This window comes from Aethalodelphis obliquidens, unplaced genomic scaffold (assembly GCF_003676395.1).
Source record: "Aethalodelphis obliquidens isolate GAN/ISIS:26980383/991018 unplaced genomic scaffold, ASM367639v1 scaffold24, whole genome shotgun sequence".
NCBI classification, from domain to species: Eukaryota; Metazoa; Chordata; class Mammalia; order Artiodactyla; family Delphinidae; genus Aethalodelphis; species Aethalodelphis obliquidens.
In genome coordinates, this window is record NW_020837968.1 from 973,933 (window position 1) to 989,432 (window position 15,500).

General features: G+C 40.3%; 1 protein-coding gene across 1 annotated transcript in view; it reads right to left on the bottom strand.

The window, feature by feature from the left end:
• The window catches only part of CRB1 (crumbs cell polarity complex component 1), a 268,288-nt gene that overhangs the window by 99,777 nt on the left and 153,011 nt on the right, over nt 1–15,500 (bottom strand). Inside the window, exon 6 of the mRNA XM_027122138.1 lies at nt 14,181–14,363. Within this exon, the coding sequence (XP_026977939.1) occupies nt 14,181–14,363 (183 nt within the window). The remainder of the gene's footprint in view (nt 1–14,180; nt 14,364–15,500) is intronic.

The window sequence follows — 15,500 nt, forward strand, 5'->3', positions numbered from 1 at the left end:
ATGGGGATTCCTTTGTATGTTATTTTTTGTTTTTCCCTTGCTGCTTTTCATATTTTTTCTTTGAATTTAATTTTTGTTAGTTTTATTAATATGTGTCTTGGTGTGTTTTTCCTAGAGTTTATCCTGTATGGGACTCTCTGTTCTTCCTGGACTTGGGTAACTATTTCCTTTCCCATGTTAGGGAAGTTTTCCACTATAATCTCTTCAAATATTTTCTCAGACTGTTTCTTTTTCTCTTCTTCTTCTGGGAACCTTTAATTCGAATGTTGGTGTGTTTAGTGTTGTCCCAGAGGTCTCTGAGATTGTCTTCAATTCTTTTCATTCTTTTATCTTTATTCTGCTCCTCGGCAGTTATTTCCACCATTTTGTCTTCCAGCTCAATTATTCGTTCTTCTGCCTCAGTTATTCTGTTATTGATTCCTTCTAGTTATTTTTCATTTCAGTTATTGTGTTGTTCATCTCTGTTTGTTTGTTCTTTAGTTCTTCTAGATCTTTGTTAAACATTTCTTGTATTTTCTGAATCTGTGCTTCCATTCTATTTCCGAGACTCTGGATCATCTTTACTATCATTACTGTGAATTCTTTTTCAGGCAGATTGACTATTTCTTCTTCAATGATTTGGTCTTATAGGTTTTTACCTTGTTCCTTCTTCTGTGACATATTTTTTTGCCATCTCATTTTTTTTTTTTTTTTTTCTATGAGTGGAATTGTGTTCCTGTTTTACTGGTTGTTTGGCCTGAGGCTTCCAACACTGGAGTTTGTAGGCTATTGGGTAGAGCTGGGTCTTGGTGCTGAGATGAGGAACTCTGTGAGACCTCACTCTAATGAATATTCCCTGGGGTCTGAGGTTCTCTGTTAGTCCAGTGGTTTGGACTCAGAGCTCCCACTGCAGGACCCTCTGCCCAACCCCGGGCTCGTGAATCAAAATCCTGCAAGCTGCATGGGGTGGCAAAAAAAAAAAGAGACAGAGAACAATAACAAAGTAAAAAATAAAATTAGACTAGGAAACTAACAGATATGTTAGAAAGAATGTAAAAATAAAATATAGATGAATCAACAACCAGAAGGTACATCAGGAAAAGAGAAAAAAAAAGTGAGGTGGGAAAGGCCTTGGCTGTAGAGAGTGGGGCCTAAGCAAGGGTGAGGTTTGGGTGGTGGGCGGGGCCAATGCTCAGAACCCACAGGGCTGGAAAAGGCCCTGGGGGCTGTGGGGGGGTGGGGATTAGGCTCAAGGAACAGAAGGGGCCCAGGTGTGCCCCCCACCCCTGGTCTCAGAGGGCAGGGTACCTCACCTGGGAGCCCAGCAGGCTTCCTGGGCTCGAGTGCGCAGGGTAAACACCCTCCTCTCCTCTCCTGCTCCTCCAGTCTGGGGTCTGGGAGGGCCCCTCCCATCTGCCTCTCCTGATCTCCCCAGCCTCCCTCCTATGCCCCCAGGACCAATGCGGCCGGGGGGAGTGGAGAGGAAGGGGGGGCCTTGGAGGGCAGGGGACTGTCCTGGGAGCTCAGCCGGATCCCTGGGCCTGAGTGGGTGGGGCAATCACCCTCCGCTCCTCTCCTGCTCCTCCTAGAGGGCCCCTCCCACCTGCTTCTCCTGATCTCCCTGGCCTCCCTCCTGTGCCCCCAAGGACCCAGGTAAATAAGTAGGTGGTAGAGACTCAGCCTGCCCTTGGCACTCGGCATCCCTGCAGATTCTTGATGGGTGTACCAAGAATGCAAGACCCTAACCATTCTTTACCTGGGCCAATACTTAGCATTGGTTTTTGCAGCAAGGAACTTTGAGGGATGAGGTTACATCTCCCTTTGGGACAAAAGTCAGACTGGCTTGCTGCTTGCTATAAAAGCAGTGGATTCCCCAAGTGATTGCTCCCCTGTGTGATGCAAATTCACTGCATGCACCCCGTCCATTTGAGCCCATCTCACATCCGTGTAAGACTTGAATGCTGGCAAAGTCTATGTGAACTCAATGCTCAAGCTGCCTGCTGTGCTGTGAGTAATAAAGTCCTTTGTCTCTAACCCAAGGTTTATGTCTTCTGCCAGAATCGATGAAACAACAGGCTAACTCACTGGCTATAAGGAGGGTAAAATTAAATCTCGGACCCAACAGTTATGGCAACAAAGATGAGATGCTGACAGAGACACAGCTTTCTGAAAGGAGAATGTCAAGGGCCCTTCAGGATGGGTTCAGGGACAGAGCAGGACTCTCTGGCCTCTCCCCCAAGTGATGGGTGAGACAGGAAAGCAGGGCACCTGCACCATCCTACCTAAGATTGAGCAACAGGGGGGTGGCATTAAAATAAGCAGCCCCAAATGATGCCCTGGTGGTTGCCAGATCTCCCTGGGCAGGTGGAGGAAGGGATGCTGTCCTGGCAACATGCAGCAAGCCCCACAGCTCCAGCTGAGTGGCAGCAGGTGTGTGCTGCTGAGTCAAGGAGAATTGGAAGCTGAAATAGATTCTGTCAACAATGAGGACCTTGCTATTCAGTACAGAACCTCAGATAGACCAAAATGTTATAGATTGGTTTGGATGAGTCACAAGCAGTCACATGAAACTGAAACTGAATGATGCGAAAACGTACTGTGTGGTGTGGACCTGCTGTCTCCCTGCATGACCCTTGGTACCTCCCTCCCCCTGTAACATGACTTCAGCTGCTTTAAGGACAAATATCCCTGTCCACACAGAACCTTGAGTCACTGTCTCACCAAGAGGTGGAGCTGCTCTCGCCTGGTGAGGCTCCTTTGACAGGGCAGAGGGCAGGGCGTGCAAAGGGCAGAAACGAAGGGGCCTCCCAGCCCAGGGGCTCACCAGACATCAGGAGACCCTGGGGAGGGAGTAGCTCTGGCGCTTGGACTCCATTCCTGGAGTAAGGACCAAACTGGGTGAACAGCTTTCCGGCAACCCTCCACCCTCTTCCTCAAGGGCAAACCTCCCCCCACCTAGCACTCCTGCACTCCCAGCTGGGAGACTGTGTGGGTTTTTTGGTGGTTGTTGCTTTATCTCCTAAGTCACCATGGGTTACAGTCCTTAGTCTGTGTTCCTGAGATGAAAATGGCATCCAAATTCAATGCATGGAGTTTGGATGGGGCTGGTAGAGGGAAAGGATAAAGTGACCTTATGGGTGGGAACCCTGGGCTGAATCGATGCACAGCTGTGGCTTCCACATCCATATATATAATGGAAATAATGCCTGCACTTCCCCAATCCAGAAGTGTCAGAGGGGTTTCTCCCATTTAAGGTTTGCCACATGTATTGTCCCCTCCAGGCTGGTGCAATAGAAACAATGTAGAATCTGAGGAGGAGAAAAGAGTATCAGAGCTTTAGATGCTGGGGAATTGATAGAGGCTGTTTCTCTGTATAATATACCTGGTCTAATCCAATTACACCCCTCTGAAAACAGACACACACAAAGGCAGCTACTACTCTCTGTTGCAACTGACTGCACCTGATTCATGGCAACCTGCGACTCCCGGACATGACAGACCCGTTTTCGAATGGTCAACCTGGACTTCAGTGCAAATATGGAGAGGACCTTCAGGCCTTGTTGGTCAAACGCGAATGATATATTCAAGATCATGGCTGATTTGGTCTTGGCAGCATTTTGGTTTTACATGAAAATGTGGCAGCTATTCCTTTGGGGAAAAAAAAACTATTCCCCATTCAACTACCTTGAATATAACCACTTACTCAATGGGGCCCTCTATCTACAGAGATTAGGATCCTCTTATGCCTGGGCCTGATCAGACCAAGTTAAAGGCTGATGGTGTTCATGGGAAAGCATTGGTCATCCATGCCCCAACAACTCCAGAAAGCTGATTGAGATAAGGTCTGGTGAGCACAATGGCCTGAATGGAAAGCTGGTCCTCCTTGCCTTAGACAACAGTCCTATGGACCAGGCATTTTATGTTTTTACTAGTTCTTGGGCTACAGTTAATGATCTGCCACTTGGAAGACCACAAGCTGGCCGGTTAAAGATCCTCCTCTTCAGGGCCTTCAATTGTGGAAGCAAATTTCAAATGCCCATCGGACAGTCTGGTCCAGTCACACGGATCACCAGGGGAAGGGCCCATTGTCTGATGAGGCTAAATCAAGATGCTCATCAAGCCTGAACCACCCAGATCACTGCTATCACTGCCTGGATCCATTCTTGTACCAGACCAAACAATAGGTCAACCATCAGGGAAGACATGACTGTGATCTAGAAGGACCACTGTGTGCCAGACTCTGACTCATGCCACAGTTGGTCCAATAGTCCAGCAGTGAAGGAGGTCACATTCCACAGAGGAGCATTTTCCTGTCTCCTCTTAGAAAATCGACTAGTGGATCTCTGACTCTCCCTGGGGATTGCCATTGGCACCTTGTCACTAGAGATACATTTTCAGGTTATGTTGTTGCTCTTCCATTCTGATCAGCTGACTCTAGTTTTCAGCTTTCCAGGCCTTCTGCAATCTGACAGTAGCATTTTTTTTTCTTATAAAGGCCCCCAACAATGGACGGATAGTCAAGATAAACAAAGGACATTCCACACGCCTTTATTCTCTGATAAGGCTGCTGGCACCACTAAGAGGTGGCACAGACTTTTAAAAAATTTCATTGAAGTATATTTGATTTTTTTTCCTTACTCAAAAGCCTTATGTCTTCTGCCAGCATCCATGAAGCAGTAACATACTAAGTTATGAACTTGTAAGTAGGATAAAATCAAATCTCAGATCCAATAGATTTAGTGGACAGAATATGAGGTGGTTCTTCTCTGAGTGAAATTAGAAACCTGATGATAACTGAGGGTAACAAAGAGGGAGGAGGTAATGGAAGTTTGAAGAAAGAGAAAGTATAAAAAGGTCATCTTGGGAAGTAGACCTCGAAAAGAAGTGTTCTCTAAGGGCTAGGAGTCTCCTGGAAATTTGTGGTCATAAATATCAAGTGATATTCATCAGTTAAGTGTGTGAGTTGTGAGTTTTTCTCCAGCCGCACTCAAATTATCTGTAGGTGTGCAGAAGATGAAGTGTGAGGTTTAATCTTATGTGTACTTTTACCAGGTAAGTACAATGGAGAGAGACAGGATCTGGGGAGCTGAGGTTATACGCAAGGAAATAGTTGCAGTATTAGACTGAAGTCTTAGCTGAGACAGAGGGTGAGGCAATGAATAAAAAATTGGTTGGAACAACTGACTAGGTGCAATGAAAAAGTGTTGGCATGTAAGTGAACTGGAGAAATGGAGGTTATGGTCAGAGAATAGAACGATGGAAAATGAGGTTTTTAGTGAGTTATTGGTGACAGTAAGGTCTACACTGTGACCACAGAAGTGGGTAGAAGTTGCCGGGTGGCAGTCAGAGTCATTTGGAAATAACGAGGTCAAATGACTGGGAAATAAGGTTTGCAGGGATATTCCATATGGGTGTCTCCAAGAATGATAAGAAAGTAAGATACTAAAATCTTCAATGACTAAAGTGAAGGTGTCAGGGGGCGGGAGGAGGATTGTAATAAGGAGGAGCAGTAGGTGCCATCGTATATGAAGACATATGCTTCCAAATGAGTTGGGGATTTGAATGAAGAGGGAGGAGCAGTTGCTTAGAGGTAGAAATAAAGTGAAAAGGACATTGAGTTGACTTTGGGGACCAGTTGAACATGGGATTTGGGAGAAGAATAAAAAACAACTGCCATTTGAGAGGGCTGCAGAAGAATAGTACCCTGAGAATATAGCTAGATTGTAGCTAAAGCACGTAGGTGAAAGAAATGTTTGAAAAAGAGGTTGAGGAGAGTGACAATTGAGTTTATAATAAATTTTGAGATCTTTAGCATAGAGTGGGACGTTCAGAAAAGGATGGGAAATCAGGTGAAATTAGGCAATGGCCAGAGCATTTTGGCAGCAGGGACGTCTGTGAGTGACGGAGGTAAACTGACTGGTAAGTCACGGTGAGACCATTCCTGACGGACTTCAGAGGAAGTTATAGTCAGCTCTGATTTCAGCCTTTTCAAGAATAGCTGCTTGAGTGCTGACTAGGAAGAGGTGAAGAGGACCACTGCGGAAGGAGGGGTGGTTTTTACCAAGAGCAGGTATAACAAAACCTTTCATGGGAAAAAGAGATGCAACCCTTTAGTCAGAGATTTGGTTGATCTAAGGTTTTGGATGCTTTCCTGAGGCCTGGGACCTGAGCTGCTCAGGGCTGGAGTAAAGCTCCAGACAAATGTGTACGTGGAGGTGGTCAGGGAGGCAGATGGGGCGGGGGGAGAAGGGTGTTTCTGAAGAGTCTTCCGTGTTAATGTCACAAGACAATGTTCTGAATAAACAACCCCAGCAGTGGACTTTGGTAAAAGCCATAATCTTTGATTTGGTCAGCTGGCGGTCACAAATGTTGCTCTTTCTAAAGATTAGCATGCTTAAAGAAACTCTGGGGGATCTTGAACAGCAAGAAGCAGAATGGGGTTTCCAGATGGCCATCCTCACAAGCAGCAAACACGCAGCTGGCCTGGTTATATGCAGGCTTGCCGTGTGGGCTCCTGTAAGCACAATTCCTACTATCTTCAACCTCTTCTCTGAACATCTGTTTCAAGTCCTTGTTCTAACAATACCTGGCTATTACTAGAGAATGGTACTTCCCTTACAGGTCTAAGAAATGGTGGAGGCCCACATCTCTCACACAAAAACAGAATCCAAGTTGCAAGGACAGCGCCTGTGGCATGACGATGTGGATTATTGAGAATTTAATTATGAATCTCCTGGTGAAGGATTTGCAGTGGTTTTATTCTTTAGCTTTAGAAAACTGTTTTCTCTTTCAAATACACGTTGGCCAGAATCCTTGATGTGGAGAACTGACATCTGTCTGCTGATTATCCATTTGAGAGCTTTGCCTTAGCTCGTTTGATGGTAAGTCAACAAAATAATGCTAACCTAATAAAGCAGCCACAGCCCGTGAAGCCGCTGTTCCCTGTCTCCGTCCTGATGGTCTCACAGACATGTCCATCTCTGGATCTGATCTGCATTTGATCTTCCAAATCTTGACTGTTAAATTTCCCTATTAGATATAATATCTTTTTTGATAGTAGGTAGTAAGCATAATGAACATGATTTTCAAAATCAATCTATGTATAAGGAGGTGACACACCTTTCTTAATTGTTGTAGCTAAGAGAGCAGAATCAAAAGTAGTACAAGCAGGAATGTGCTCATATGTACTAAAAAGAGTTTCGTTTATAGATGTTAATATTCATCGTAAAAGCAAAGGTAAATGAATTGGATTAATCTATTGAAAATATTAATATTAATAAATGCCCTATTAAGTAAATAAGGATGGAAGCAAAGTTGGCTCTTCTAGGGTTACAGCTTTATATGTGTATCTAATATCTGTTCAAGTTATTTAAGATCTACACTCTCAAACTTGAAATTGTAAGTAAGGAAAAAAGTGCATCTCTAAGAACAGCGAGCCAAAAACAACAAATGAACAAATTCTATGGAAGATTTCTCTGTAGGCAGGAGATGCTGCCTGCCCCATATGCTTGCTTCATTGCTTCACGAATACAGGAAGCTTTCAATGTCACATGTTCGGCCCTATGTGCCTATTTTAGTTGGATTTAGGTAGAATGACAGGATTTAACTTTTAAGGAAAAGTGAACGCTTCATTTTTAACAACACTGTGCTTGAGGCAGATGAACCTGAGAATGAGAGATCCCATGAACAGTCACTTTGCCAGGTGGCACTCATCAGGGTGTTTACTGTTGAGAACCCCTCTATTTCTGCCTAAGGTTTGAAGCCAGGACATCACAGGATCCCCTGCTGCACCGCTCAGTTCTTCCCATGCACAGAGCAGATGGGTGAAGCAGAACAAAATCTCCACCTCAGAGGCAACAAGGAAGCACTCCAGAGACCAGCGATGGTGTTGCTCTTTGCTGGAGTAAATGCTAATTGGAGTTGGTGAGTGAAAGTTAGAGCTGAAAATTGGACTTGGCTTACGAGCAGTTGGGAAACTTGTTAAAGGTATTATCACTATCACATTTTGATAAACAGAAACAAAATGTTCACATTAAAAACATGAGTCAATTGTTTCCAATTTAACTTGGTTAGAACACGATGCTTCAAGGGTAAGCACACAGGTCATGAGATCCTTTCTTAATTTTTAGAAGCAACATGATCATTTGTATTAAAAAACTACCAAGTCATTTGGATTCTCATAATTTCCACTAAATTCTATCTGGCAAAAATAGCATAAATAGGTCCTCTTTCCTGATTTCTCTGACTGTACCTTTTTATGGCTTCACTGTGACAGTTATCATACCGTCTTGTATTCTTGTGCATCTTTTTCCTCCCGCTCTTTCACTTTCCTTTGGGAAGAGACCATGTATTTTCATCATTATATCCCTAAAACTGAGTCCAGTACCCCAAAGTGAAAAGTTAAAACATGATAGAAAGAAGCAGCCAACATTCCTTCTAGTAGCGGTCAAGGATGGTCATACAAAATAAAGATAATTTACAGCTTTGGACTGGACTGCACAGTGTTTTTCAACTACAGGCCTTCTCCAATTACAGAATTATTTACTTTACCATTAAAATTATGTGAATATGTGGGTTTTAAGTAAATGCACAGACTTTAAATCAAGTGTTTATGCGCATTTTCATTTCAAGTTGAGCATTGCAGCTATAGGCACAAACTGGCTATGGCAGTATGTGAGGATATTTTACCAAAGAATATTTTTTAATGATTTTGAGATTATTAGAGAAGAGTAACCATTATTGCATCTAGGCTCATGAGTTTCCAAGTTTCAGTTCTCATCATTAAAATACCTAAATGGATCTTCAGACTTTTCTCAATCATCTTATCAAATAATACTTCTGGTTTCTGTGGGCTCAACTTGCCTTACCTGTTGAAAGTCCCAGGAGAAACCCTGGTAAAAGCTGGTCCCCCTTCAGAGGGGCTTGGTTTCTCTCATTAGGATTCTCTGCCCCCTTTTACCCATGTTTTCACTATTTCCCATTTTCCATGGCTTTAAGCTCTCTTTATTTCTCTCTCTCTCTGAGTACTGTCTTCAGGGACCCTCAGTTAATTTCTACTCTGGTATATTTCACTTTTACATTATGATAAAGGTAACAAATTGCATTCAATATCCAACCAAAACCATTTTTAATTTGGAACATAACTGTACATGTAGTAAAGAGCAACAAATACATCCTTAATTATAATTAAAAAAATGGAAATGTTTGTAGCTATATTTAACAACTCTAATGGTTTCTTTGAATGGAGCTCTGTCATTAAATGTATTATTCACAATTATATTTTTCATCATGATGGAAATTTATTTTAATATAACAAGTGATAGAACTGCAAATATGTATAGCTTGCAAAAAAGTAAACTGTGTCATTTATATCCTCAGCAGAGATCAGTGAGAGCCCTGGTGGCACCAGATATACCAAGCAGACTAAACTAACACTGCCACAATTCTGAAATCTACCTGATTATTGGACCTATATAGCCCACAAAAGTGGGCTATGACCTGTTTGCCCAAAATAAAAAGGTGACTGCCCGCTAAAATTTTAAAAATTCAAATAAGACTAACAGTTTCCTATCATAATATCCAAAATGTCCTGGATACAACTGAAAAGTCACCCATCATACCAAGAATCAGGAAAACCACAACTTGAGTGAGAAAAGAAAATGAACTGATGTCATCAACTCAACCTGAGCTGGATCAGATTTTAGAATTATCTGAAAAAGATTTAAAGTAACCATCATAAAATGATTTAATAAGCAATTACAAATTCTCTTGAGATAAAAAGGAAAGGTAGATAAAAGGAAAAATAGAAATGAAAGGAAAAATAGAAATTATCAGCAAGGAATTAGATGCTACAAAAAATGGAAATTATAAAACTGGAAAATAAAATAGGAGAAATAATCAATTCTCTGGATGGGTACAATAGTAGAGAGGAGATGAAAGAGAAAGAGAATAAAATTAGTGAATTTGAAGACCGATCAATAGAATTTACCCGTTCTAAACAAAGGAGAGAAAAACAAATGAACAGAACCTCAGGAATCTGTGGGACAATAGCAAAAGACACAAAACTTATATTATCAGAGCTGCAGGAGAAGAAAAAGAGTAGGGCTGAAAGAGCATTCAAAGAAAAACTTGGCTAAAGAGATCCTAAATTTGGCAAAAGACATAAATCCACAGATTTGAAAAGCTAAGTGAATTCCAAATAGGAAAAACCCAAATAAATTGACACCAAGATACATCATAAATAACATTCCGAAAACTAAAGACAGAGTTGAAGGTGTTATCACTACCACACTTTTTCTCTACAAGTAGCCAGAGAAAAGCTGCCAATTTCAATGATAGCAGATTTCTCATTTGAAACCATGGAGTGCAGAAGGAAGTGATGTAGAATTTTTCAAATGCTGAAAGAAAAGAATTGTCAACCATGAATTCTATATTCAACAAACTACACTTCAGGAACAAATGGGCAATAAAGACTTTCTCAGATAAAGGAAAACCAAAAGAATTGTCACTAGCACATCTATTCTTTTTTTTTTTTTAAGATTTTTTTTTCGATGTAGACTATTTTTAAAGACTTTATTGAATTTGTTACAATGTTGCTTCTGCTGTATGTCTTGGTTTTTTGGCCCTGAGGCATGTGGGATCTTAGCTCCCAACCAGGGATTGAAACTGCACCCCCTGCATTGGTAGGTGAAGTCTTAACCATTGGATTGCCAGGGAAGTCCCAGCATACCTACTCTTAAAGAAAGGCTAAAGGAAGTTCTTTAAACAGAATGTAAACAGTAGAATAAGAATCTTGAGGCAAAAGGCAGAAAGGAAGAACAATGGAGAGGGCAGGTAAATATAATAGAATACTCTTCTCTGCATGAGTTTTCTAAATCATATGTAATGATAAAAATAAGAATTATAATACCATCTTATCCTCAAAACAATGATATTTTAAAGTGGGGAAGACAAAGGGACCTAAGTGGAAATAAAGTTTTCCTCCACTTCACCCAAAATTGTAACATGTTAATACCAATAGGCTATGATAAATTACATGTGTATATTGTAATACCCAGAACAACCACTATGAAAACTACACAATACAGCTGAAAATACTATAAATAAATCAAGATGAAATCCTAAAAAAATGGTCAAGTAACCCACAGAAAGATAAGAAAAGAGAAACAAAGAAATCAAACAGAAAACATAATAAAATGGCAGAGTTCACCCCTAATAAATCAATAATTACTTCAAGGTAAATGGTCTAAATATATCAATTAAAAGGCAGAGATTGACAGCATAATTTTGAAAAAGCATGACCCAATAATATGCTTTTTAATATGCCATTTAGAAGAAACTCACTTCAAGTTCAATAAGTAAGTTGAAAGTATAAGGATGGAAAAAGGCATACCATGCAAATGTTAATTTTTTTAAAAGGCAGGAACATGATTATTTATGTAGAAAATATGAGAGAATTGACCAAAAATCTCCTGGAACTAATAAATGATTATAGCAAGGTTGCAGAGTACAAGGTTAGTATAATATACAAAAGTCAATTGCTTTTCTACATAACAGCAATGAACAAGTAGAATTTGAAATTAACAACACAACACCATTTACACTGGCACCCCCAAAACGAAATACTTAGGTATAAATCTAACAAAATATGTATAAGATTGATATGAGTAAAACTACAAAGCCCTGGTGAAAGATATCAAAGAACTAAATAAATGGAGAGATATCCCACGTTCATGGATAGGAAGACTCAATATTGTCAAGGTGTCAGTTTTTCCCAATGAGATCTCAACCAAAATCCCAGCAAGTTGTTACATAGATATCAACAAACTGATCCTAAAGTTTATATGGAGAGGCAAAAGGCCCAGAATAGCCAACACAATATTGAAGGAGAAGAACACAGTTGGAGGACTGACACTACCCAACTTTAAGACTTCAAGACAGTAATCAAGACAGTGTGGTACAGGCCAAAGAACAGACAAATAGATAAATAGAACAGAATAGAGAACCCAGAAACAGATTCATGTAAATATAGACAACTGATCATTGACAAAGGAGCAGAGGCAATTCAATGGAACAAAGACAGTCTTTTCAATAAACGGTGGTGGCCACAAGCAGAAAAATGAAACTAGAAACAGACCTTACTCCCGTCACAAAAATTAACACAAAAGGGGTCACAGACCTAAATACAAAAAGAAACACCTACAAAACACCTAGAAGATAACATGGGAGAAAACCTCTTGATAGGTAACCTTGGGTAAGTTGACTTTTTAGATACAGCACTGAAGGCATGATCCATGAAAGGAATAATTGATAAACGTCACTAAAATTTAAAACTTCTGCTTTGCCAAAGAAAATGTCAAAAGAATGAGAAGACAAAGTGGATAACTGTTCATGAAGCCCATTTTCTTTTTATTTTAGGTACACCACAAAACTAGATTTCCCAGTCTCTGCTGCAGTTAAATCCTAAAACTAAATTTGACCAATGGTACGTGAGTAGAAGACACAGTCACCACTTTTAGGGCCATAAAAAACTTTCTAGATGCCACACTCCATTGTCTTTCCTCCACCAGTTGCTTGTTGCAATAGAGCATGGTAAACTTGGAAACCACATTTTGAAGATGGAAAAAAAAGAGAGGAACCTGTGACCCTGAATCACTATTTGAAGGACAATTGATTATGAGAACCCATTTTTGGAATTCACACGAGTGGAAAATAAGCAATTTCATTAAGCCATACTTGGGGCAGCCCAGGACTTCTTAACTCATATAGTCATTCTTGGCTGCTCTTCAGAAATTAAGGCCAACACACTTCCCTGGAACATTTCACTGCCTCTCCTGTTTGGATCTGCAGATTCTTTGGTCAACCATGTTCTTTTATCTGATAAGGCAACGTTAGCAATGGCCTCTGACTTTGATAGAATCTCTTCTTTATAACCCTAAACCCAATAAAAAATTTTAGAACTCCCTTACCTTGTTCCAAGAGGGATTTAAAGTAGCTGACAAAAATACTTACACTATACCAGGATCAAACAATTCAGAAAAAATAGGAAAAAAAAAAGGCAAATGTAAGAAACAGAAACAGGAAATTTAAGTAATCTCAGAGGTAGGGTAAATACAGAAATATATTCCAGAAAAACATATATGCTTGTAGAACCCACTTTTACCTATAAGATTTCTGGTATCTTACACTGTTGGGAAATGTGATGTACTACAAGATTTATTTCATGCTTTTTTTCATTTATCAAGATTTGTTTGCACACATTTACTAAGGGAAAAAGCATGCAAACTAGAAGCTATTCAGGAAAAACAATACTTATACTGATGTTGACACTGGAGAGGCTTTTCCCCTGTGTGTTTTTCATAGAGGGGACAGTGAATAAGGAAATCTTCTACAGCAACCTTACAGCAAACACTGCCATCAAATAAATAGACCCCTCCCCCTTTTTTCTTATTCCTTATTTTCTTTTCTCAGAAATCCCCGATAGCAGCTGAAATATTTTCCTCAGATATCACTGGATCTATTGAGAAAAGAATAAGATAGAAATCTAGGATGTAATTAGTTTTCTCAGTGGTATCCATGCAATTGCAGGTAAGTTGCTACTCATTACCAAATACGGGAATGTCTCCAAACTTCTGAAAATTTTCAGAAATGGGAGCAGACACAAACACAACTGTTCATTGGAAAACAAACGTGCACATTTCCTCTGCATTTTAGAGTAAGAATGCTGTAGAACAAGTTAGAGTCATTTAAATTTGATATAGGGAAAAACTTTAGCTATAGAATAGTTGATTACTTGAGACTAGATAATTTTTCTGTGTAAATATAAGTACGTTAACTTATTTAAGCAAATTTGAATAACATAAAATGTAACATCATTATAAAATATAATGACATAAAAATTCCAACATTTTCTGCTTATAAGGTGAAGAATTTGAGTCAGCTTCTAATTCCCAGGATAATGTATACAGGTATTTCCCCTTTCGTACACCTCTTCTATCCCTATTTTTAACATTTTCCTCATGATCTGAGGAATTAGGATATGTGACATGAGGTATTTTTCAGGCCCACAAGGGGGACCCTTTGCACCACAGCAACAGAGGTTATATGGCACAGATCTCACTGCTCATCCACAATTTGGTTGAATGCGTGATCTGCCATCAAACGCTAGAAAGTCAAGGCATCTCCCCAGCCCTGGGCCTCACCTGTGAGTCCAGGTGGACAGATGCAGATGTAACCTGAGGCTTCGGGGTGGCCGGATAGAGACAGCAGCTGGGCAAGACGCCCATGCCCTTCCCCTGAAGACAGCTCCACGCATTCCCCATCAGACTGGCAGGGGCTACTACTGCATTCATCGATGTCGGTCTCACACTGGGCCCCCGTGTATCCTGCAGGATAAACGTCCAGAGAAGCTGCTGAGTCAAAGCCCCTCAACCATAGAGTATGTGCCTGACCGGAGGCTGGCCACTGTGCTGGCACCAGTTAACAAGGTGCTGGCCCTCCCTCAAGGAGCTGGCAAGGGATCTGGTAAGGGAGGCTTCCACGAACATGAGTAATAGTAACAATGGAGTCACTCCTATAATATCGATCAATGCTTTTAATAAAGATTGGATGAACAAGGAACTTCTGGATAACCTTGATCTAACCTGGACATTTTAACTAGACTCCAATTCCTCAACTATTCCAATTGTTTGAATGTTAAGCAAGGAAAAAAAAATGATATATTTTTCCAGAGAATAGCTGTAAAGTCAGCAGGATCTACATAGCCAACCCTAAATTCTTCTCTTAAAACTCAAAGTAAAGGTAAATGGTTGCTTCTTAATGCTCAGTGAGACAATATAATAGTGATCTGTATTTGAATGGATTTAGCTGGGTCATTTTGTTAGGGACAAGAATAAAAACTATAAAACATGAATGATTTAGTACTTTATAAAACATTTTAATATTAAATATAAAAAAAGTCCCTACCAGAACTATTCCTCTGGTTTTACATACATATGCCCTGTTAAAACTATATATGTACATATTTATTGTGTGTGTGTTAACATAACTGGAATTGTACTGCACGCATCCTTCTGCAACTTGCTTTTTGAACTCCCTTGCACCGTCTATCCACGTTAAATTTACAATCCAGAGTTGTAAAAGTTATAAATCAAATCATGGTATTTCTTTACTTTAAAACCATTCAATGGCTTCCCTCTTCACACAGAGTAAAATTTAAAATCCTTAAGCTGACCGGCCCTTTATTATCTGGCCCTAATCCCATCTCTGCATTCCTGTCCCTAGAATGTTTTCTACCCCAGGGCCTTCATAACATTGTTCCCTCTCCAGAAAACCCTTCTCCAAGACTGTGCTTGGATAACTCTAAGCTTTCAGGCTCCATCTCTTATTACGTTCTCTTTTCCTCATGGTCAGATCTAAGTAAGATCCTTTTTTCTCTCATATACCCAATTCTTTCCTTTCATTGTCTTACAATGATTGATATTATGTACTTACTTTTATAGTTATCTTTTAAAATTTATTTA